The sequence below is a fragment of the Xenopus laevis genome, chromosome 9_10S (assembly GCF_017654675.1).
Source record: "Xenopus laevis strain J_2021 chromosome 9_10S, Xenopus_laevis_v10.1, whole genome shotgun sequence".
Lineage (NCBI taxonomy): Eukaryota > Metazoa > Chordata > Amphibia > Anura > Pipidae > Xenopus > Xenopus laevis.
Window position 1 is genome coordinate 18,705,438 of NC_054388.1, and position 24,313 is coordinate 18,729,750.

The 24,313-nt window shown below is 38.6% G+C and overlaps 1 protein-coding gene across 1 annotated transcript; it reads left to right on the forward strand.

Moving 5' to 3' along the window:
• The first annotated feature begins 1,380 nt into the window (after positions 1–1,380).
• Positions 1,381–21,766, forward strand: kcnj2.S (potassium inwardly rectifying channel subfamily J member 2 S homeolog). The gene is made up of 4 exons (XM_018238296.2): positions 1,381–1,550; positions 10,037–10,157; positions 14,680–18,744; positions 18,924–21,766. The coding sequence occupies exon 3, from the start codon at positions 14,899–14,901 to the stop codon at positions 16,174–16,176; it is 1,278 nt and encodes a 425-aa protein (XP_018093785.1). The 5' UTR covers positions 1,381–1,550; positions 10,037–10,157; positions 14,680–14,898; the 3' UTR covers positions 16,177–18,744; positions 18,924–21,766.
• The last annotated feature ends 2,547 nt before the right edge of the window (positions 21,767–24,313 follow it).

Here is a 24,313-nt window from a genome sequence, read left to right on the forward strand (position 1 = left end):
GGTGCCTATTTTTTTCCGTATGGCGTGCTGATGTCACTTCTGCAGCATATGGTGTGACATCACGCACACGGTACGCTGACCTCACACGCGAGACTAAAGGGTCGTGTTTTAGTCCAGTTCTGCCCAGGATCAGATTAATGCACAGGCTACACTTGCTTGTAGCCAAGGGGCCCATTAAGCTTTTTTTTCAGTTATTTAATTCTCTTTTAACATTTATTATTACTTATGCCGGCCAGGCAGGTAAAATACAGGCCAGGTGGCAACACTAGTTGCTGGTTCTGGTCGGGCACTAGTGATGTGTGGGCCGGGCCGATAACCGTGGGACACGCGGGTCGGGCGGGTTTGGGCCAACATCGCACCCCCTTTTGCGGGTGGCAGGCGGGTCCTGTTGAGCTCTTCTTCCTGCTCTCCCTGCCCGCCACCTTGCACTGCCGGCTTCCTTTTTTATATGCAATGTCCATCAGACCGCAGCACACTGACACATTGTTTCTATGAAGTTTTGTGATTTATTGGCTCATTATCAGTAGACAAAAATGCTTTTTGTGTGGCTTCCTTTTTTATAGGAGCGTTCCTGCTCACCCTTTTGTGACATCATTGGCGGGATGGGGCGGGTCTATAAAAGGAACCCAGAATTCGGGCGCGGGCTGAGGGAGGACGAGTTAGGGTCGGGTGCAGGCTGGATTTTATCTTTAACTATCGGGCGCAGTTGCTGGGAGAAGAAACTAAGGCAAGTGTGTATGCCCATTGCCCAGATATGTGCATTTCCAGTGACGTCAAAGCCACACACCGACCAACCCGCCGTAGAGAGCTTGGGAGCGACTTGCTCACATCCAGCCTATGGTCCCCATGTCCAATATATTGCCACTGGGGCTCCCCATTCCACTTTGGGAAGAACAAGCTTTTTATTCCATACAAAATGAGCTCAAACCAAGGCTGAAACCCACAGACAGAAGTGAGGGTGTAACAAATCCAGTTTCTCCTCAAAGCCTACCACAACACAAATCCCAGTACATGCGTAACCATGGCAATACACTTTGTTAGAATGGCCGCCATGTGTTTATGGAGACACACGTGCCGCCTACATCATATTTTATTAACCCCCCAACTTGTCACGTCCGAGTAACCACAGTGTAAGACGTGTGGCTTCAGTTGATTAAGCAGTGCTAGTGCCCCCTCCATAGTGCACTTCCAGCAGTGCAATGTCGCTTCACCATCAGCTCCTCATACACTACGTCACTCCTCGTGTGAGAAGCTCGGAGAACTTCGGCAGCCCGAACGCATTGCTGTCAATCAGGCCGCCCCCTCCTTCCTGAATGGCTGCCGTACTCGAAGGGGGCAGGGCCGAACCGGCGAGCTATTTAAAACACATGGCCTCGGTAAGCGGCAGTCAGAGGATGTGAATGGAACACTGGGTATTGGGCGAGGGGTCACTAACAAGGATCAGTGAATGGGAAAAGCTCTAATGGATTGGAGCCTCGCATTTCATCTGCTGCAAATGATCACTGGATCTTATTGTACTTTTAGCTTCATGCACATTTCTCTGCTATTGGGTAAGTTCTGGCACTGGATCTTTATTTCTAGCTACAGCATAATGTAAATGTAAAGGACAGATTAGATACTGTAACAGATGTTTGCATTGTCAACCTGCAGCCCTCCATCTGTTGTTGGACTGCAACTCTCAACATTGTCTGACAGAGGTGTTGCAAGCTTCTCATGTCTGATTTGTGTAAATTGTCCCCCTCCTTAATTTATAAAGCTAACCATTATAGTAGTTTTATATTATAATGAAAGAGCAAGGGAGGTAGTGATTGCTACCCCTGTGATCCCTGAAGGGTTAATGGGCACTGAGCTTCTTTTGCATGTGGTTGGATCGAGTTTTTGCCATGCAATTGCTAAAAATATAAGATCATGCAATGCAACAGTTGGGCTCCCTCCAGCATCTGTTTGTGAACATAACAAGGTTCCTGCCAGCAGCTGTGGGATCAGCCTGGGAGGACAGGACAGTAGTTGGAATTTCTTAAAAGAAAAAAAAATGATTGTGAGAGCAGCGCATAACATTTTACTGGCAACCGGGCGCTCTTCTTTCTGCAAATGCCTCGGCTGTTGGTCAGCTCTCTGCTTTCCAAAAATAAGTGAAATTTCTGCACATGTTTAGGTACTGGTGATCCTGTAAAAAAAAAAGGACAACATACTGGAAAGCATGATTATCCTGGCATTCTGCAGTTGATCAGAACTTATTTGTGTGTGTTCCATGAATTACCTTAATTAAATGTGTATTGAATGCATGAGACAAAAGGAGAGAAAAGCGCTAAAATAAAAAATAAAATATAAGTAGAATTCACACTATTTTACGGTCGCTTTTTATTATGCCTCTTTCAAACCTTGGCATTTAGGGACACCGTAGCAACCAGGTGGCAGTTAAAATACCAGGTTGCAGACAGAATAAAAACAACACATTTCTTACAGAAAGAAAAACAAATAAAGCTCCATTGTGAAATGATATAAATCATTAGACATAAAAATGCAATTTTGTTTTCGTCCCCTTTAAAAAGAAAAAAAGCAACCGCTCAGTCAGAAGATGTTGCATCATTTTATCTGACAGCTGAAATAATGCACAGAATATCAGATTTCCCATCTACTGCTCAGAAGAGCGGAGCTGCTTGGTGGAACTCTTTTATAAACTAAAGTCTGACAGTCAGTAGATCCTCCTATGTATTTGCACAGTCAGGATGTAGAGGGGAGTGATGTAACCTGAGCAACGCATTTCCACATATAAAGCAAGCTAACTTACACACCACTTCTGCATTTTAGGGGACGTTGTGCTCAGTAAGAAAATGTTATGATATGCATATTTCTCTCTGATGCCAGAGAGAAATGTTTAGCAGAATGGAAGTTGAGAAGCAGAAATTATACACAGGAGGGGTGTGGTAACTCTCAGTGTTAATTTCATTAAAAATGTATTAACTGTGCAGAATGGACAGCAGTGCCTAAAACATTAGCGGCTATAACATCATCTGGAAATGGACTTTGGCTGTGGGTTAGAAGGTATAGTAGGGAGAGATGGTGCCTATAGTAGCAGTAAGATAATAGTCTCTGGGAAGGGCGTGTGACTGTGGGTTAGAATGTATAGTAGGGAGAAATGATGCCTATAATAGCAGCAGGGATACTAGTCTCTGGAGAGGGACTGTGGCTGTGGGTTAGAAGGTATAGTAGGGAAAAATGGTGCATATAGTAGCAGTGAGATAATAGTCTCTGGGAAGGGACTGTGGCTGTGGTATAGCAGGTATAGTAGGGAGATATGGTGCCTATAGTAACAGTGGGATAATAGTCTCTGGGAAGGGACTGTGACTGTGGGATAGCAGGTGTAGTAAGGAGATATGGTGCCTATAGTAACAGTGGAATAATAGTCTCTGGGAAGGGACTGTGACTGTGGGATAGCAGGTATAGTAGGGAGATATGGTGCCTATAATAACAGTGGGATAATAGTCTCTGGGAAGGGAGTGTGACTGTGGGATAGCAGGTATAGTAGGGAGAGATGGTGTCTATAGTAATAGTGGGATAATAGTCTGTGGGAAGGGACTGTGGCTGTGGGATAGCAGGTATAGTAGGGAAAGATGGAGTCTATAGTAGCAGTGAGATAATAGTCTCTGGGAAGGGACTGTGACTGTGGCATAGCAGATATAGTAGGGAGAGATGGTGCGTATAGTAACAGTGGGATAAAAGTCTCTGGGAAGGGAGTGTGACTGTGGGATAGCAGGTATAGTAGGGAGAGATGGTGCCTATAGTAGCAGTGGGATAAAAGTCTCTGGGAAGGGAATGTGGCTGTGGGAAAGCAGGTATAGTAGGGAGAGATGGTGCCTATAGTAGCAGTGGGATAATAATCCCTGGGAAGGGGCTGTGGGATAGCAGGCATAGTAGGGAGAGATAGTACCTGTAGTTGCCATGGGGGTTATAGTCTCTGGGAAGGGACTGTGACTGTGGCATGGTAGTTATAGTAGGGAGAGATGGTGCCTATAGAACAGTGGGATAATAGTCTCTGCGAAAGGACTGTGGCTGTGGTATAACAGGTATAGTAAGGAGAGATGGTGCCTATAGTAGCAGTGGGATAATAGTCTCTGGGAAGGAAATGTGGCCATTCAGTTAGTGTTAAAGTACATGGATTGTAGGTAGGATCATCATGGATTGTACAGTCCTAAAATGTATGTTTTGTTAAGGGCCCTATGACCCCTACATAGAGCCCTGACACAGAGTATTATTAACACTGTGACTACGCAAATTCATCACCTTGATATAGTAGAGCCCTTTAACTGTGTTCCTCATATGTGATGTCTGTTGGCTAAATTCCCTGAGACTTTGCTGCTCTTAAGATTGGATAACAATAAACAAGCAACAAACATTTTATAAATGCTCCATTTGAACTTGTCATTCTCAATTTAGCCGGGCCAATTGAACATATGAGCTGTTTCTCTCCAAAAAGCTGTGGTAAAGTAGAGACAGACTTGTTTTCATTTGAGATTGAGTACATAAAGTCACCAGCACCTGTCCTGCTTGATTGTAATGTAGTGTATCTTGTTGCTTCTTCCGTCACCAGCAAGTCTGGAGGTTTTCCAAACTATAGTTTTACACTGTGGATATATATGACAACACGCATGTGTGTGTCTTAAGTACAGCCGTCCAGCTAATAGGAAAGCAAGCTCTTAGGCACATAGTTCTCCTCCATATGTTGTTTTGCTGCTACTACTTAAGGCCATGTCTTTCATATCTGTTAAGTGTGTAAAGTGCTGCATGCTGGCAGGTATTGTTATAAACTGAGATACACTTGCTATAAATGCGTATAGTTCCTGAGGAATTTGAGCCTATAAAACATTGATTTAGGGATCTATATCACATTGCAAAAAAAGGAAAACAAAAGGTGCTTGTGTTTACAGAAGACAGGGGAGCGTGTCTGAACGGTAGCAAAGCAGCCCAGCATAGCAACATGTAGGATTGTGGCGTCACTTGGGGAATCAGTTAATTCTCCTAGGACTGAAGAAGTCTCTGCTCCTGCTGAATAAGTCTTACTTGGGTTGATAACATGTTACAGTGGCCAGAAATAGGAGTGTGAACTGTGGGTTCTGCTGATGAGCTGGTAACCTTAGAAATCGTTATTTCATAATGTCAAACTGGAGATCTGAAATGACTGTTAATGAACAGCATGGTGGATTTGCTATACTGGTATGGGATCCGTTATCCGGAAACCCATTATACAGAAAGTCTCCAAAAGACTCCATTGTAATCACTTAATCCAAATTTTTAAAAATTATTTTCTTTTTCTCTGTAATAATAAAACAGTACCTTGTAGTAAAAATGTGACATTTCTCACTGCAGAAAAAAAGCAGCACTTAAAACAACTGCTTTTAACCAATTTGTGGGTGGCAAATTCAAGAACCTGATCTATAGCATTAAATCCACTCTGCTCAATAGAATAACTCTCACTGAGGACCTCTGCGTAATCTAAACTGACTCCTATGGGATCCTGATTTGTTGTGTTTACCATGTTGTTGGCTCCATGTGGGCCATGTGAATCCTCAATAAAAATGATGCATGTCTGTATGCGCATTTTCAAATGATGTAAATGCATGGCTATCTATAGACGCACACTTTCTTTCACCGGAGGTAACTAATAACCTAACTGAAACTTAAAATATTGAAATATGCTGCAAGCTTTTAATATGGTATGGGATCCATTATCTGGAAACCCATTATCCAGAAAGCTGTCTCCCATAGACTCTAACAGATTCGGCTCCCGCACACCCCAACGGAAAGGATAATAAAGATACCTGGTGCTCAAAAGGTAGAGGCTCGGCCACCTCATAAGAACAGTTCCATAGAAAAAAATCCAATGGCACACAGGATTGATTTTGCATCAATCCTTTGTGCCATTGGATTTTTTCTATGGAACTGTCTTTTATCCAAATTTTTAAAATGATTTTGATTTTGATTGTACTTGATCCCAACTAAGATATAATTAATCCTTATTGGAAGCAAAACCCAGCCTATTGGGTTTATTTATTGTTTATATGATTTTCTAGTAGACTAGTTATGAAGATCCAAATTACAGAAAAATCCTTTCATATAACAGGTCCCATACTTGTACCACTAGCCAGAAATTGTCTGGTTATGCAGAGTTGCATAGCATGGAGGTACATTTGTTCACTGTTCATATTCCAATATGTTCCATTGTTTCAATAGACAAGTGGATTATACGGGGTCCAGAATACCATCCCCATAATAAAACTTCCTTTACAGGTATGGGATCCCTTACCTTGAAATATGTTATCCAGAAAGCTCAGAATAACAGGAAGGCTGTCTCCCCTAAACGAAACGTTTATCCAAATAATCCACATTTTTAAAAATAAATTCTTTTTTAGTTGTAATAATAAAACAGTACCTTGTACTTGATCCAAACTATTGGGTTTACATGACTTTCTAGTAGACTTAAGGTATGAAGATCCCAATTATGGAAAGATCCATTATCCTGAAAACCCCAGGTCCTGAGTATTCTGGATAACAGGTCCTGTACCTATATTTGAATTACAGACTGTTGCAGCTCTAGCAGACATATCTGATCCCTTTGTGTACCTTAGCTGAAAGCAGTTTTTATCATGCTGGTCTATACATATTTATCTGCATTGTGGAGGAAGAGTAAACGTGTTAACAGTGTGGGAAAGAAGCAAACACAGTGTCAGGCAGCATCCTATAAGGCATCAGAGATCTTTAATGAAAAGTCTTATCCTACCCCCCAAATAAACCTGCCAGGTTTTGAATTAATGAAGGAAACTGTAGCCACCCCTATCTATCATCATCATATATAATAATTACCAACCTATAGCAGTCTAGCATTGCTCAACTTTACCATTTGGGGTTCAATATTTGTTTACTGCATAAAAATAAACATACTGCTGCATTTAAGAAAGGGCTTTTCACATGTAAATCACAATTTTACATGTGGATTTTGTAGGTTGGCATCACTTAAAGAATTTGGTGGTGTTTGATGTTACTCTAGGCTGCAGTGCTTAGTGATCCTTCTAGCTAACTGGCAGAGCAAAGCAAGACCTCCCTGTTCAACCAAGTGCAATCCTTTTTTATACCTGGTCTCCAGAATAGAACATGGACTTGCCTCCCAGCGTAGGTGGTAAATACTAAAAGAGTGAGGGAATTGAAGACTCAGAATCTTACTAATCTGATCTGAATAGAAAAGAATGCAAAGGATCAAATAGGGTCTGAGTCCCCCCCCCCCCTTTTCATCAGATCTGTAAAAAAAATGCAGACTGGGTGGGAAAAGTCTTTGGATTTTATGTTTTTAATTAAGCTTTCTGTTAATATAACTTTCTCCTAATGTTCAAGTCTCCTGTCCATTTGGGCAGCCCGAGTTTTCACATGTTCTAATGTTCCTCTCTCACTCCCACCACCATCACATTACACACGTTATCTGGATGTAATAAATTCTGATCTTTGGAAAATTTGACAAGGTTTATTTTGTTGATATCCAAAAAAAATTTCCAACATCTTATTTAGGTTTTAACCTTCCCCCCCTCCAAACCACAGAGTTTTATAGAGCTGCTGCTGCTTATTTGAATTTAAGTCTATATCTGGGACTAATCAATTTTTTACCTATGGAAAACATGACAGGCCCAGTGTGGGCTATGAGCTAAATTTAGAGCTGTAGACGTTATTAATAGGTGCATCGGCAATCCGAGCACATGCTTATTATTTTAGGGAAAACGCCGGTTCAATTTTGTATACTGTGGCTTTCATTCATTCAGCAATCCAATAATAGCTACCAGAGGACCTGCATTCTTCCTGCGCTCCTACAGCTGATGTAGGGAATATAGGAAGAGCCAATATCACTACCCGGGCATACCTCCCAACTGTCCTGTTTTTAGTGACAGTCCCTCTTTTGACAGCTCAACCCTCAGTCCCTCGTTTGTACTGGAAAGTTCCGTTTTTCTCTGCGCTGAACAGCCAGAAAAAGAAACAATGTTTCTAACTTAATTGGCTTTTGGCAGAGAGTCCAGAACAGCCACAGTAGCAGACACTTTTGTAATAATTTCAACAATAAGTAATTGTAACAATTTAGATAAGGGATAATTTAGACTCACATTTTAAAGGGCAATGCACCTTCATTAGCAAAACTGTAATAACGGAAAAAAAAAACCACAGAAATATGTAAACTTTCATAACCTGACAAATTTTGTAAAATGGGTGTCAACTTTTTTGTTCCTCTTTTTATTTCCAAAATGTTGGGAGGTATGCCCAGGTGCCATTGAGAATATGAGAGAATAGGAGCAGGATGTCGGAGTCAGAAAAAGACCTGACATTTTCAGTGCACTTCACTATACAAAGAGTATTATGTCAAGGGAAGAGCAACAGGTCATATTGGGAAGCTGGTCGGGGAAGGGGGTTGCAGGAAAATGCTGCTTTATTAAGGGGAAGAGCCTCTCAGCGGAGCTGGTAGATTCTAATAAGCAAGTATACTGGTGTATACAGAAATAAAACCCTAAAGCAGATTAGGTTAGATGTTGGCCAGTGAATATCAGCCTACCTTTGCATTTCTTCAAGTCCAATATAGATTTTGCTCATGCGCTCCCACGTATAGAGCAATTAGGCCCTTGTGCCAAATGGTACAATACAATTTTTACATTACTCAGTCCTATAAAAACACAGAAACCCTATCAAGTATGATGCAGGACAGTGCATACCTGCACTGCTTGTAAGTCATCAACTATTAACTTCCCATTGCAATGTTTCTGTGCAGGTTTTCACTCATCCAGTACATAATATAAAATATCTAGTAGTCATAAGTCTAAACTAACTAGATGAGTGATCAGCTTCTTTAGTTACTTCTTTAGCGCCAAGAAACATCTTGGATTAATGGTGAAACATCTTCAAGATTACTCCACATATGCATTTGCTTTAGACTTAGCACTACTAGATACTCTTCCCATGCAAGATGTTTTTAGAGTATTTAGTCCTGTTCACTACTAATTCTATCTGCCCATGGATTTAAAGACAAGTCAAGCATAGAGGCTTAGGGTCAGATTTATGGATCGAATGGTAAATTCGAATTTTCGGTTTTGGTCTAAACTCACAAATTCCAATTTTAATTCACCAACGAATTCGAACTTGAGTTTGAATGTGATATTTATCACCCCTTGACCCTGGAAACAGTTCTAATTCAAATTTTCGCAATCTCATACCTGCCGAGTTTATGTACAAGTCAACGGTAGAGGTTCATTGAACCATTTGAATATGTTGATTGCCTTCCTGACGTTCGAGTTTTTTTTCTGATTTGAATTCGAATGTCGTTGTTTTTTTTTTCATAAATAACCTGCTATTCGCGTTGTGAGTACATTTATTAGAGTAAAAAATTCACATAACTTCGAAACACACCCTTTAGTAAATCTGCCCCTTAGAGTTATGCTAGCTAATAACTGCCAGGTGAGTTGTATCCAGTGTCAGACTGAGACACCAGGGGCCCACCCAAAAGCTTTAGATTAGTGGCCCACCAAAAAACCCTATACCAGGGGCCCACTCTCAGTACTAATATTCTTCCTCTCCTCACTCAACCTCTATTCTCCTAGTCTCTTTTCTTTACATCCTATAATCTATTATTCCATCTATTTAGCCTATTTGTTCTCATAGAAATAGGGAATGGCCATGAAATAGGCCAAAAGTTTAGCAGCATGAGGGCCCACTGACATCTGGACCCCCCGGGAGTTTTCCTGGTTACCCGGTGGGCCAGTCCGACAATGATTGTATCACTGACGTATTTGCCTTTGGTGGTCTAAAAGAAACTACTGGAATGTCTAACGTGTATGAGATTCCACATGCCTGGAAGGAAAAGTAGGGGAACCTTTAAGATGCCATAATTGCAACTATGAAACAAAAATAATGTCTCTCATGCATCCAATTTTTATCTTTACAGGTGCTTTTAATGATGAGGCGCAATGGGTGACATTCTTTTAACTTAGAGCTTTCTGCTTTGTTTTCACAGGTTAGACCTTCCTGACAAAGAGGCAAGGAATTAGCAAGTGAAAGTGAACCCCACTTCAACAAACCTACTAAAAAAAAAACCCTGCAAACATATATTTCCATGTGTGTGAAGCTCCCTTAAGGTATGGAAAATCTTACTTATTTATGTGTTGCATGTTGTTTTTTCTTTTACATTTTCATTACTCTGCTATGCATTTTGAGGGGAAAAATAAAAAGAAGCCCCCTACAATACATTTTGTGCCTAAGCATAATTTTTTTTAAATTATTTATTGTTTTATTGATTTTTATCTTAACAAGTATGGTTTCAATAAAAATAAAACATACAATCAATGGCTTGTGTATCATTGTTAGATATCTCTATACATAAGCATCATTTTTATATTTTATTTTTCATAACATTATGGCCACTTGAAGTCCATTTTTACATAAATGGTACTTCACCATGCAGAATGTGCTTTCTGTTCTTTACTGTATTTAGACTGTACAGACTAGAAAGATGGACAAATAGGAGCAGGAGCATTAGGGCCGGAACTAGGGGTAGGCAGAACCTGCCTAGGGTGCAACGATAAGGGGGCGCTTGGCAGGTATCTATTAAGCATCTTCTGACTACTCTGCTGCCTTCTGTAGCTCTCCCCTCCTTCGTCTCCTTCATTCCCCTCTCTCCCCTCCCTCACCCTCTGCTACTGCGCACAGTCACAGTCAGACGCATGGATGTTCGCGCAGAGGGGGTAGCGGGCTGCCTAGGGCACCCGGTCAGCTTGGCCCGGCTCTGAGGAGCACGTGCCTATTGGGTATAACTGAGCACAGATCACAGAAGTCCCATCCTACTACACACTACAGAACAGAAAGCAAACTCTGCATGGTACACTGTCAGGGCTGGACAGGAGATTTCCTGGTTGGGCTAAACTTTGGCCAGCCCCAAGTCTAGGATTATTTTCAGCAGATCTTCCATTAAAGAACAATATAACACCTGTACAATATGTCAATATATATATGTCTGTAAAAGTGGGTTATGAACATCAAGTTTATTTCTTGGTCCCAAGAAGGACAATTTATAAATAGGACTTTTCCCTTAAATATTGGTAAAATATTCAGTGTTTCATCAGTAATGGTAGGGCCACCCTGGCTGGTAAATATGAGACTTGATACCAGTGTTATTAATAGGTAACTTTAAATATAAAGGAAGTTCAGTAATTAAAGTGTTGCTGTTAGCACCAATAAAATGAATAAACTAGACATCAGTAAAGTGTTCTTTAGTGCATACATATTAATGTTGCCAGTACGGTCTGTTGTACCTTATTCCAAGAAGAGGAAGCTTGCCACGGAAGTTCACAACCCTTTAGAGTTAATGGCTGCAATACAAAAGATAAAAACAAATAACAATAGGCAGGGTAAAATGAAAATAATGTAAGCTATAAAAATGAACGCCACCAGGGAGGGACAAGCTCATTTTCCTTATAAAAATACCGATTGAATAAAGAGAACTGTTTAAAATATTTTTACACGTATACAGCTGTTTCCGTTTGAACCTTCCTTCATTTTAGGCCAAAAGGGACATTATACTCACAAATTATAGAAGCTGTGTGTGGTTTTTCTTACTAAGTAAAGCTAACATAATATCACAGCTTTGAGATAATGCATCTAAAATGTAAAGCTTGGTGAATCCTAACATGCCTTTTACAAAATGATATAATGGGCCTGTGTCTGGATGTGACTAGGTAGTCCAAGCAGTATTACAGGTCCAACTAATATTGATAAATATATAGATATATGAGACTCCCTGTGCATTATAAGAAATGTCATCATGTTTAGTGAGCATTTATTGGTAAACAATGTGAAAAAGATTTGCTCAGAAAAAAAAAAGAATTGGTTTTGCTTCCAATATAGATTAATTTATATCTTACTTGGGATCAAGTACAAGGCACTGTTTTATTATTACAGAGAAAAAATAATAATTTTTTAAAATTTTGATTATTTGGATAAAATGGAGTCTGTGGAAGACAACCTTTCTGTAATTCAGAGCTTTCTGGATATAATAATCCAAAATAGTACCTTGTACTTGATATAATTAATCCTTATTGGAAACAAAACCAGCCTATTGGGTTTATTTAATGTTTACATGATTTTCTAGTAGACTTGAAGATCCAAATTACAGAAAGATACATTACCCGGAAAACCCCAGGTCCCAAGCATTCTGGATAACAGGTCCCATACCTGTTTTGCCCTTTTTTCATGCTACTATGGGTTTTGTTAAAATGAAAACCTAACAAGCCTGAACACCAACCTTTGCATCAAAGACTCGTCTTGCTGTTCTTCAGTGAATTTCAGGGAGGGACGTTAAAAATAAATTTTTTTGTTGCCATGGTTTTATTTAGAGTTGCCAGTGGTCTGTGCATTTGATTTTGGCACTGATTCCATTAAGGAATATATTCTTGCATTATTTAATGTTAGTAGTCACAGCTGTCACAATTTGTCAGGTGTAACAATAAATGGTGATGCGATAAATGAGTTCACACTGATGTTGTAAAACAAGTTTGAAAGGTGCTCATATTCTAATTTGCCAGCTGTAAAATTAACATTAAGGCTCACCCCATAAAGTGAGTGCGTGAGAAAGAATAAAAATGGGAAAACTAGCTTTGTGCAGAACATGGTCATTTTTTGGGGTCATTTTATGGGTAATGACTTGCAGACGAGCACACTGTGTGCAGTTGTGTCTCTAAGGAGAGTTGCGTGCTACAGAGACCTGGGCTAAAAATAAATGTTATTAACTCATGTAGATCGTTCAGAATTAGTTCTAGGTAACGTAATCTGCTTATTAACTGGTTCTTGGCTGCAAACAATTTCTTTGTAAAAAATAGTAGAATATAGTAGCGCAAATGAGCATTTTGTGCATGACAAATTCTTGAACACATCTTTTTTCTTCATTATTTGGATTATATCTTTGACTAACTGTATTAAATTCCATCATATATTTAAAGGAGAAGGAATAGCATTTTACAATTGGGGTGCCAAAAGATAGGCACCCCGAAGTGACTATTTTTACTTGACACCTCCGGCCGGTGCTCCGGTCAGCAGAAAATCGCACCGGCCTGGGTTTTTTCTAGCGAGCACCACGGAGAGATCCTCTTCATGCATAATTGGTTTTCAAATTTCTTGGGGCGGAGGCATGTGCAGTAGAGCGAAATAGGCGACTTTTTCATTAAAGTCCTGCTTTCTGCTTTAATGAGCATGCAAGAAGACCCGAAGAAGCAGAAAGAGTATCTCTCCATGTTGGTGGCTTGAAGATCCCTTCTGCTGATAGGAGCACCAGTGTCAAGTAAGTAAAAGTAGTGTTATATGCTATTCCTTCTCCTTTAATATGTATGCTACTTCAATAGAAGCAACAGCCTCAGGTCATTTTATGTTCCTTATGTTTGTTTCAATCCAAATTGCTGTTGAAACTCTTCCCAAATCTTTGACACACCAGATCACTTCAGCTTACCTTTTGGCTGCTGGTTTGACCTGTCTACTCTTCTGTGTGTTAGAATAAAACACATATATAATATAATGTACCAGATGCCTTGGCCTCAAATAATGAGGAAGGTAAATATAAACTATTCTGGGGTATTAGTTTCCATGTACAGGTATGGGATCCAGAATTACGGGAGGGCCATCTCCCATAGTCTCCATTTTAATCAAATAATTTAAATTTCTAAAAATGATTTCCTTTTTTTCTGTAATAATAAAATTGTACCTTGTATTTGATCCCAGTCAATATATAATTAATCCTCATAAGAGGCAAACCCATCCTATTGGTTTTAATTTATGTTTAAATTTGTTTTTAGTAGACAAAGAGTACGGAGATCAAATTTATGGAAAGGTCACTTTTCTTGAGCATTCTGGTTAAAGGAAAACTATACCCCCAAAATGAATACTTAAGCAACAGATAGTTTATATCAAATTGAATGACATATTAAAGAATCTTACCAAACTGGAATATATATTTACATAAATATTGCCCTTTTACATCTCTTGCCTTGAACCCCCATTTCGTGACTCTATCTGTGCTGCCTCAGAGATCACCTGACCAGAAATACTACAACACTAACTGTAACAGGAAGAAGTGAGAAAGCAAAAGGCAGAACTCTGTCTGTTAATTGGCTCATGTGACCTTACATGTGGTTTGTATGTATGCAAAGTGAATCGTACGATCTCAGGGGGCGGCCCTTATTTTTTAAAATGGCAATTTTCTATTTATGATTACCCAATGGCACATACTACTAGAAAAGTATATTATTATGATAATGGTTCATTTACATGAAGCAGGGTTTTACACATGAGCTGTTTTACTCAGTGTCTTTTAATAGAGACCTACATTGTTTGGGGGGTATAGTTTTCCTTTAACAGGTCCAGTACCTGTAACAAAAGTCTAAAGTGGTTTAACTCCTATAGCATACAAGTACTCTAACATACTTTGCTTCCATTGTATGGGCTGACATGTTTTTAAAGGAAAACTAAACATCAAAAAATAATTAGTCTGGAAAAACTACCCCTTATGTTTTGGGCTTCTGTACCAGCCCATCTTATAATCAGTATGGATGTTGATCTACTTTTACTGCATTGCTTCTTTATATTTTGACAGCTGTGATTCTTTTGTTCTTGCAGATCATTATGTCTACCTGACAACGAGATTCTGTTACAAAAGCTGCAAATGCCAGAAAGTCATCCTTGGTGAAGCCAAGGTTCTACAGAGACAGAAATCTCTCCATCTTTTTTTCCGCTGTGTGTGTTCCCTTTGATCGTTCAAAACTGTTTCTCCAAAGAATTTTGCAGAAACTAAGACTGTTTTCAAAAGCAGAAGCACCGCAGTCCTCAACTGAAGTGATGGGCAGCGTGCGACCCAACCGTTACAGCGTTGTGTCTTCAGAAGAGGACGGGATGAAGCTAGCCGCAATGGCAGTTGCTAACGGATATGGGAATGGAAAAAGCAAAATCCACACCCGGCAACAGTGTCGGAGTCGGTTTGTGAAGAAAGATGGGCACTGCAATGTCCAGTTTATTAATGTCAGCGAGAAAGGACAGCGATATCTATCTGATATCTTCACCACATGTGTGGACATTCGTTGGCGCTGGATGCTGGTCATCTTTTGCCTGGCTTTCATTCTTTCTTGGCTCTTCTTTGGCTGTGTCTTTTGGCTAATTGCTTTGCTACACGAGGACTTAGGTGCACCAGAAAGCCACAAGCCATGTGTCACCCAAGTCAGCAGCTTCACGGCTGCTTTCCTTTTCTCCATTGAAACCCAGACGACAATTGGCTATGGTTTCCGGTGTGTCACAGACGAATGCCCTATTGCGGTGTTCATGGTGGTTTTCCAATCTATCGTGGGCTGCATAATTGATGCCTTTATAATTGGTGCAGTGATGGCTAAAATGGCCAAGCCAAAAAAGAGAAATGAAACTCTTGTTTTTAGTGACAATGCAGTAATAGCCATGCGAGATGGAAAGTTGTGCTTGATGTGGCGAGTAGGAAACTTGAGAAAAAGCCACCTAGTTGAAGCTCATGTGAGGGCCCAGCTCTTGAAATCTCGCATTACTTCAGAAGGGGAGTATATCCCCTTGGATCAAATAGACATTAATGTTGGTTTTGATAGTGGAATAGACCGAATATTTCTAGTTTCTCCAATAACAATTGTTCACGAAATTAATGAAGAAAGTCCTTTATATGATCTCAGCAAACAAGACTTGGACAATTCTGACTTTGAAATTGTTGTGATATTGGAAGGAATGGTAGAAGCCACAGCAATGACCACACAGTGCAGGAGCTCCTACCTGGCTTGCGAAATCTTATGGGGCCATCGGTATGAACCTGTTCTTTTTGAAGAAAGAAATTATTACAAAGTTGATTATTCACGATTCCACAAAACATATGAAGTGCCCAACACTCCTCTTTGTTGTGCCAGGGACTTAGCTGAGAAGAAGTACATTCTTTCAAATACGAACAACTTTTGCTATGAGAATGAAATATCTCTCACAAGCAAAGAGGAAGAAGGCAGTGACAATGGGGTTCCTGACAGCATGAGCACAGACACACATCCCGAAATGGACCATTGCAACCAAGTTCCTCTTGAATCCAGACCTCTTAGACGAGAATCTGAAATATGACTCATAAACTGCTTGTTCAAAATAATTGGTCAGCACCAAATGCTGGACATGGGCCCATTTCAGTTCTCAGACCTTGGTACTCTAGGTAAGGGGTGTTTAAAGAAAAACAGCTGGATAACCAAGGCTGGACTAAAAGCAACTGCAGATATGATGTCCTTCGACACAAATCTATATAGTACGATATAGAAAGTGCTGCATATGAATGCATAGCGCTAATGCAGTACCATTTGTTGACCTCTGGCTCACACATGCCACAATCTGACATCCTATACTTTTGCACCAGTTGCTCTAGGGTTAAATACAGCATCTTTTAAAGTGGACAGGTGGAAGTTGAAGCACTAAACAATTTGAAGTGTAATCTGAAGGCACATAATGTTGTACAATTTGTATAAATATAAATATATAAAATATTGTTATATTTTTTGACAAAACTTGAACTTGCAGGCAAGCTTGTTAAGTTTTCAGTTTTATCTAATATTGGGAACAAGTCCATTTTTAATGGCATAACAATGGGCAAAATTCTGCCTTAAATTCTAAAATGCTGCTACTTACCTACACCTACGCTGTGTTGCAGTGGTGTACATTTTTGTATTGTATTTCTTATGTATTGAGGAGAAAGAGGTGTCACAGAAGTGTTGGCCCTTAAATGCCAAAAATAAGTGTAGTGATGTATGCTATTTAAACATGCTCGTAGAAATTCTATCCAAAATCCCCTATCTTTTTGGAGAAGCCTTAAAAATAATGCAAGGGCCTCTCTCTATAAGTGTGCTTTTTTCAATCTATACATTTTCTATGTAGAAACAAACTTCTGATAAAGTATCAAATAAATTAGGAACTAGAAGTATGAGAAATCTGGAACAGATCCCTACCTATCAGCAGATATTAAAGATGAATTCTATACACAATAGACCTGTAGCTGGCACAAAACAAGGTCTACTCTATATGTCGGGAGTAGTAGAATTACAACTCTTCTGGGCAATCACAAAAAGTAAAAATAGCACTTTTTGTTTTTTTAGAAAAAAATGACATTCCAAATGTTGTGGTTTGAAGGTGAATCAGCAAATTTATAAACTATTTTAACACCATTATCTACAATTGTAAGAGTTCCCACCTCAGAAATTTAGTCAAAGAAAATGAATGTTGGCCTTACCACAGATTCTGAGGAATCCATCTCAAGACTCAAGATCACATTTATGGGGGCATTAACTGACAAGCACACACTAAATTTCCCCTGAGCGTGTTGGAAAGATTTATAGCTGCTATGAATAATTTGTATGTTTGCAAAGTTCAGAGAGTTTATTTTGAGAGAAAGGGGAGAGGCGGATGGTGGATTGATCTTGTATCAAACAAAAATACAAAAAAAGCATTGGAAAAAAGGAGAATCTCATTTGGAACTGATGGAACACATTGGAAAAAATTATTATTTGGAGCAGATGATACTGTAAAAGAGTTTCTAATAACTGTAAACATGGAAAAGTGAAATCTTTGATTCATTCCTTTAGTTTGGCTGGGAGTTTGTTGGTATGAAGCACCAGATGTGAGCCATATTGACATTTTTCTTGACAAGGGCAGTCTAGGACTTCACAGTATAGGCGGGGTATTGCAGATTAATTTATTAAAAGGGATGTGCTACGTACATATTCCAATAAATACTTTTATAATAGCTTATTTATTAAATAAAAATGCCCCCCTTACTTTATCTTCATCTTTAATTCATTTCTGTAGTTTTAGAACAAGTATGCATATTAAAATAAGATCATATAGTTTCTGAACTCTTTTACAGTATTTGAAAAACTGTATGCCATTAAAAATAATCTTGTCCTAATGAATGGAAACCTGTGAAGGCCTTCAGGCCCTTAACAAATGTCCTGCAATGAAAGGGTGGTTTGTAACGCGGTTAATAGTATTGTTGGTATTGAAACCAGAACAAGTTGGTGTTGCTAGGATCCGTCACTCTTGCAAAGGTCAGAACCTTTAAAGTAATGGAACCCACGGTGAAATGGAAGTCCAAGTAGAAGTTAATTAAAATTTCATTTACCTGCTGCTAATATATTTGTTAAAAGGGAAGACAACAAACCAAAGAGTATTTTATGATATGGAGTTAATGTTATTGATAATGATGAAGGAGAAGACACGATCATGCATGTTTTTGAGATTTGTTATTCTGTGGGTCTAGCCCCTTTGACTAAGGATAATGTTAATTACTTCCCAGCTACCTAAAGTCTTTTAATATTAAAGAACGATTGATGTAAAGATTTTTTCAACCTACTTTTCATTGGCATAACATTCCACCAAACAAGTGATTAAGGTTATTTTATGGAAATGGACTGTTTCCACGGGGACAAGTGTGCCTCTTTTGTGACTTGTTCTCCAAAAAATCCAGAAGGTTTGACATGCCCACAATGATTATAGAAATGAGATTTAACTTTATGTAGCTGGTGGTATAAAATCCTTCTCAGTGTTGCTGATTGGCACCTTTTGAGGTACAACACACCACAGCTGAGGGACTCTTTTCAGTTCTTTTTTTTTTTTCAATCTCTTTACTCATTGTATTTTCTAGAGCACACAGTGGGGCTCATTTATCAACACTGGGCAAATTTGCCCATGGGCAGTTACCTATAGCAACCAATCAGTGCTTAGCTTTTTAAAGCCAGCTGCAAGTAGAACAATGAATGCAACAATCTGATTGGTTGCCATGGGTTACTGCCCATGGGCAAATTTGCCCAGTGTTGATAAATGACCCCCAGTGTTTTTTAAGACAGACAGCGTCTTTTTGCTACAGATACAGTCATGGTGAACTCCAATGTGACTTCTATGCACTTTGACTTACCTTCTACCCTGCACAACAACCTCTACTTGATCCCCCAGACTATTTTCATATTGTTTTGAAAAGTGTAAATTTTTTTTTATTAAGGTTATCAATTATTTTGGTATTTGAAGCCAAATGTAAATAAAAAATCTATAAAAACAAACAAGAAAAAACACAAAATGCCAATTAGAAGAATAAGTGGCGTCTAGGCAATGATACCTAGAATTTAATCAAATCTTCAAACCTCAAAAGGTCCCAGTGATAGGGGCATATGTTATTTATTTAAGCATGTTCTTTTTCATTTGAAAGTGGACTGTAGTTACCAACCAATTAGAAACTGTTCATAGTTTCAGAATTCTTAATTATTTGTTTTTGGTTACATGCAGACAAAACCCTTTGTCTTTACCGGGTAGATGTGCACTTTTTCTGAAAGGGAATTGAAGGTCTTTAATGAAAAAAAATGTTTCAATAATTTTATGGAATGCAGACTATCCAGTGTTAGTACACGAACAAGCCATTTAAAATGAGAAGTTGAAGTTTATAGGTTGACATGAATTTCTTGCCTTCAGTCCTATAAGAATGTGGTGTCTTTTAGGGTAAAACATGATCTCATTTTGCAGTTTCTTACCTATAAAGTATAAATGGTTTCCAATATACATTTATCTACTAGTGAAACATTTTTCAACTGGAAAGATTGATCTTAAATGTCTAAATTATTGAACTTGCCCTTATACTAAAGTTCAAGTGGCTTAATAGTCCATGGTTCCTCTAGAAGTCTACGGAGGTTGTGACTATGGATGGGAAGATGTGTTATGGCATACTTATTAACTAGAATATTTAGTGCCCAAATGAATGGTTTTTTTTTTTATCAATTTTTTTTTTTTTAAATCAGTGAAGGGGGGCCCTATTATATGCTAGAGAGGTGATTGTCTGACACCCACCCTCCCTTAAATTTTAAATATATAGGAAAACAATGATGTAGTAACATTTAAGCCATAGTTGCAAGACAATCAAGAACAGCAAATTAGTGTTTTCATTTTATCTCTACAGTTTGGGAACCAGTGTGGTATAGCATTTCTCCCCATCCACCTACCAACGTGTAGACCTCACAGAGGTTTCAGTGGGGCTCATTTCTAAACCCCTGGCAAATCTGCACTTGGACAGTAACTAATGGCAACCAATCATATTGTGTTTTACAACCTGCAGCTGGCTGAAAAAAAAGCTAATCACTGATTGGTTGCTATGGGTTACTGCCTAGATGGAAATTTGCCCAATGTTTATAATTAAGCCCCAGTATGCTCTTGTGTCTGAAACCATACACACACACATATATATATATATATATATATATATATATATATATATATATAAAAAATACATGTGTGGGTGGTTGTTGAAATCCACCTTTATTCAGTGCAGCTTCTCTACACAGTTTCTCTGCTGCTTAAGATGCTTATCAAGACTTTTATTTGCAGAGAAGCTACGTGGAACTGAAAAACAGCTTTCATCTTTAATATCAAGCTGAATTGTTAAAGCTCATCATCCAAACATAATTTTCACTATCGCTCACCCTCAATTAAACTGAAGCAACACTTGCATCTCTTATTTTGTGTTCAGGAGCTAAGAGAGGCACAAGATTTTTTTTTTTTTTTTAACACTGAGAGTGGATTTTATATGTGTTCTAAGGTATCTTGTTTTTTCTTCCTGAAATACTTGAAATGAGACATTAAGGGGGTGTCTTAACAGAACACTGCATGTGAAAACACATATGGAGTTTATTTTGTGTAAATATAATGTATGTATAAATATTTGTCTAGTTATCAAAATCCATATTGTTTCTCAGCTTCCAATGCTTTTGCAGTGAAGATATGATATATAACTTTGTTTTGGGAGATGTCCTTTTTGTGGTAAAAACATGCTGTAGATCACTAGATGCCTTTTCAATCTATTCTCTTGCAATCCAACATTTATACTGTGTTTTTAGTAAAAAATCATTTACTGCCAGAGTGGAATTTCTATTTCTAGCAGTTTCAGAATTTCTATTTCTAGCAGGGAATGGGGGTCTGGGTGATATTGCTGACCTTCTGTTTCCTGATTTAAAAGAAAGCCCTGGTCTCTTTAATTCTAGACTTTTTACCTGCCAATGTCTCCCAGGGCTATGCACCTTACAGCCAAGTTGGCTAATACCCTATTAACCTCATAAGTCTTATGATAAATGTTGTAGTCATTATTTGGCTTCAAATATGCAGGAAAAAAATATTCATAGATAAAAGAATATTACAAACGACTGGTCTAGATTACTAGGCAAAAGACTAAACCCCCCTCAAATGTTACATTATGGAAATGTGGGTAAATTATTATATTTATTAAGCGATAGCTAGTTTGATGGCAGGATTTCCCTTAACAGCTAAAGTTGGGAACATTTTTTATTTATATTAGATTTCAATCTTTTTGTTAAAGACAAAGGGTTTAAACTTGCATCAGCCTTTTACCTTTTGTTATGTCTGCTCTGATATTGGGGTAACTACATGAGCAAATGTACTGTAATGTCATTAAACTCTGGCTGCTGTTGGCTTAGTAAAGGTCAAATGGCATAGCCTGGTCATCATCTTTAGCCAATGCTAATTCTGGTTTGGACAGCTTCTGACAATCATTGTAAATATTTCATTTCTGGTTGTAGCCTTTTTATTGTATCAAAGTCTTCCTAAAATGTACTGCACAGATTCGGGATTGTACAGATTTTTTTAATTAATATTATGTCTTATTTTATTATTTCTAAAATAAAAAGAAATATCAAAGAAATTGACTCTTTTGTTCATCCAAGTAAATGGTAACTCGTGCCGTGGTGGTAATACATGAGCCATTAAAAGCTGCCAATTCAGATCCTGCAGAGTGCTGCTTATTGGCTTGTGTATTTGGGTATTCTGATGGCTTGCTCAATCAATATCTGAAAAATATATTGGAAAGTCTTGAAAATCCCATTGGATCACAACTACATGATCACATTGATGTAGTCTTGCCAGTTGGCTCTCCATATGCCCTCATTATGATCCAATCATTGGCCCAGGTTGCAAACAGTTCAATCATCCGATTTGGGCCACAATATGTGACTTGCTTTAAAGCTTACAGTATATTCCTGGAAAAGCAAATTCAATTCCTAGAAGAGATAATGTTGTCATATAATTAAACTCCCCTCCCTTGAATAATTCCATTTCATTTTTTAACACTACCATTAGCAGCCCTGCATTATTTTCGTTCACATTAGTGGTTCAAATATATGTATTTTCAGAGCTCAGTGGTCTTGATGGTTTGTCTCGGCCATAGCTCTCACAGCTAAATAAGGCTAAGGCCTTCCCAGGCAACAGTTTGCCTCTCACATAAAAGGTAATTGATCATACCGTTAGTCTAGCAAGACAAGTACTCTGACCATGAACGTAATGTATATGTATATGTAAAATCCCTGCCTAAAGCAAGACTGGAAGCAGACTTAATATATACATATTATTTGCTGGTAGAATTATAGGATCTATTATCTGGAAGCCCTTGATCATAAAAACTACAAAATAAGACAATGGTATTTCTCTTTCAAGGCTTACACTCTTTTTTTAAATAAACATTTCTTATTTTTTTAACTATATACTATACTGGCGTCCTCAGTTTTTTTTTTTTTTAGCCATGAGCCACATTCAAATGCAAATAGAATTGGGGAGCAACACAAGCATGAAAATGGTCCTGGGTGGTGCAAAATAAGGGCTGTGATTGGCTATCTGGTAACCTCTATGGGGACTGGCAGCCTACAGGTTGAAGGTTGAACTTGATGGATGTGTGCCTTTTTTCAACCTAACTTACTATTTTACACTCTCTATTTGGCAGTACACCTGCTTTTAATGCAATCAAAACAAGCCTCCAAACCAGGAATTTGAGGCCACTGGGATCAACATCCAAGGGAGAGAGCAACATATTTCTTGCGAGCCACTGGTTTGGGATCACTGTACTATGGGATCTGTTATCCGAAACCCATTATCCAGAAACCTCTGGATTACTGAAAGACTGTCTCCCATTTCTTCATTTTATTAACATAATCCAAATTTTTTAAAAAAGATTTTTTTTCTCTGTAATAATAAAACAGTACCTTGTACTTGATACCAACTAAGATATAATTAATCCTTATTGGAAGCAAAACCAGCCTATTGTGTTTATTTAATATTTACATAATTTCTAGTAGACTTAAGGTATGAAGTTACAAATTACCAAATAGGGATGTAGCGAACGTCGGAAAAAAAGTTCGCGAACATATTCGCGAACTTGCGCAAAAATGCGAGCGGTTCGCGAACGGTTCGCGAACCCCATAGACTTCAATGGGAAGGCGAACTTTAACATCTAAAAAAAAAATTTCTGGCCAGAAAAATGATTTTAAAGTTGTTTAAAGGGTGCAACGACCTGGACAGTGGCATGCCAGAGGGGGATCAAGGGCAAAAATGTATCTGAAAAATCTGCCTGTGTGTGCTTGGAAGAGATAGTGTAGGGGGAGAGCTGTTAGTGATTTCAGGGACAGATGATAGTAAGTTTGCTGGCTAGTAATCTGCTTGATACTGCTCTGTATTGGAGGGACAGAAGTCTGCAGGGATTTGAGGGACATTTTAGCTTAGGTAGCTTTGCTGGCTAGTAATCTACTGTTCTCTTTAAACAACTGCCATACGTTGACCTTGTAGGCATTGTTTGCCCAGTTTTTTTGGACGCAGCCACTGAAGCACAGTTGCCAGAAAAAATATGCCATATAAATGCTGAAAATAGTAATTTTTCGCCATACGTTGACCTTGTAGACATTGTTTGCCCAGTTTTTTTGGTTGCAGCCACTGAAGCACAGTTGCCAGAAAAAATATGCCATATAAATGCTGAAAATAGTCATTTTTTGCCATACGTTGACCTTGTAGGCATTGTTTGCCCAGTTTTTTTGGTCGCAGCCACTGAAGCACAGTTGCCAGAAAAAATATGCCATATAAATGCTGAAAATAGTCATTTTTTGCCATATACGTTGAGTCAACGTATGGCAAAAAATGACTATTTTCAGCATTTATATGGCATATTTTTTCTGGCCTCTGTGCTTCAGTGGCTGTGGCCAAAAAAACTGGGCAAACAATGCCTACAAGGTCAACGTCGTTGACCTTGTAGGCATTGTTTGCCCAGTTTTTTTGGCCGCAGCCACTGAAGCACAGAGGCCAGAAAAAATATGCCATATAAATGCTGAAAATAGTCATTTTTTGCCATACGTTGACTCAACGTATATGGCAAAAAATGACTATTTTCAGCATTTATATGGCATATTTT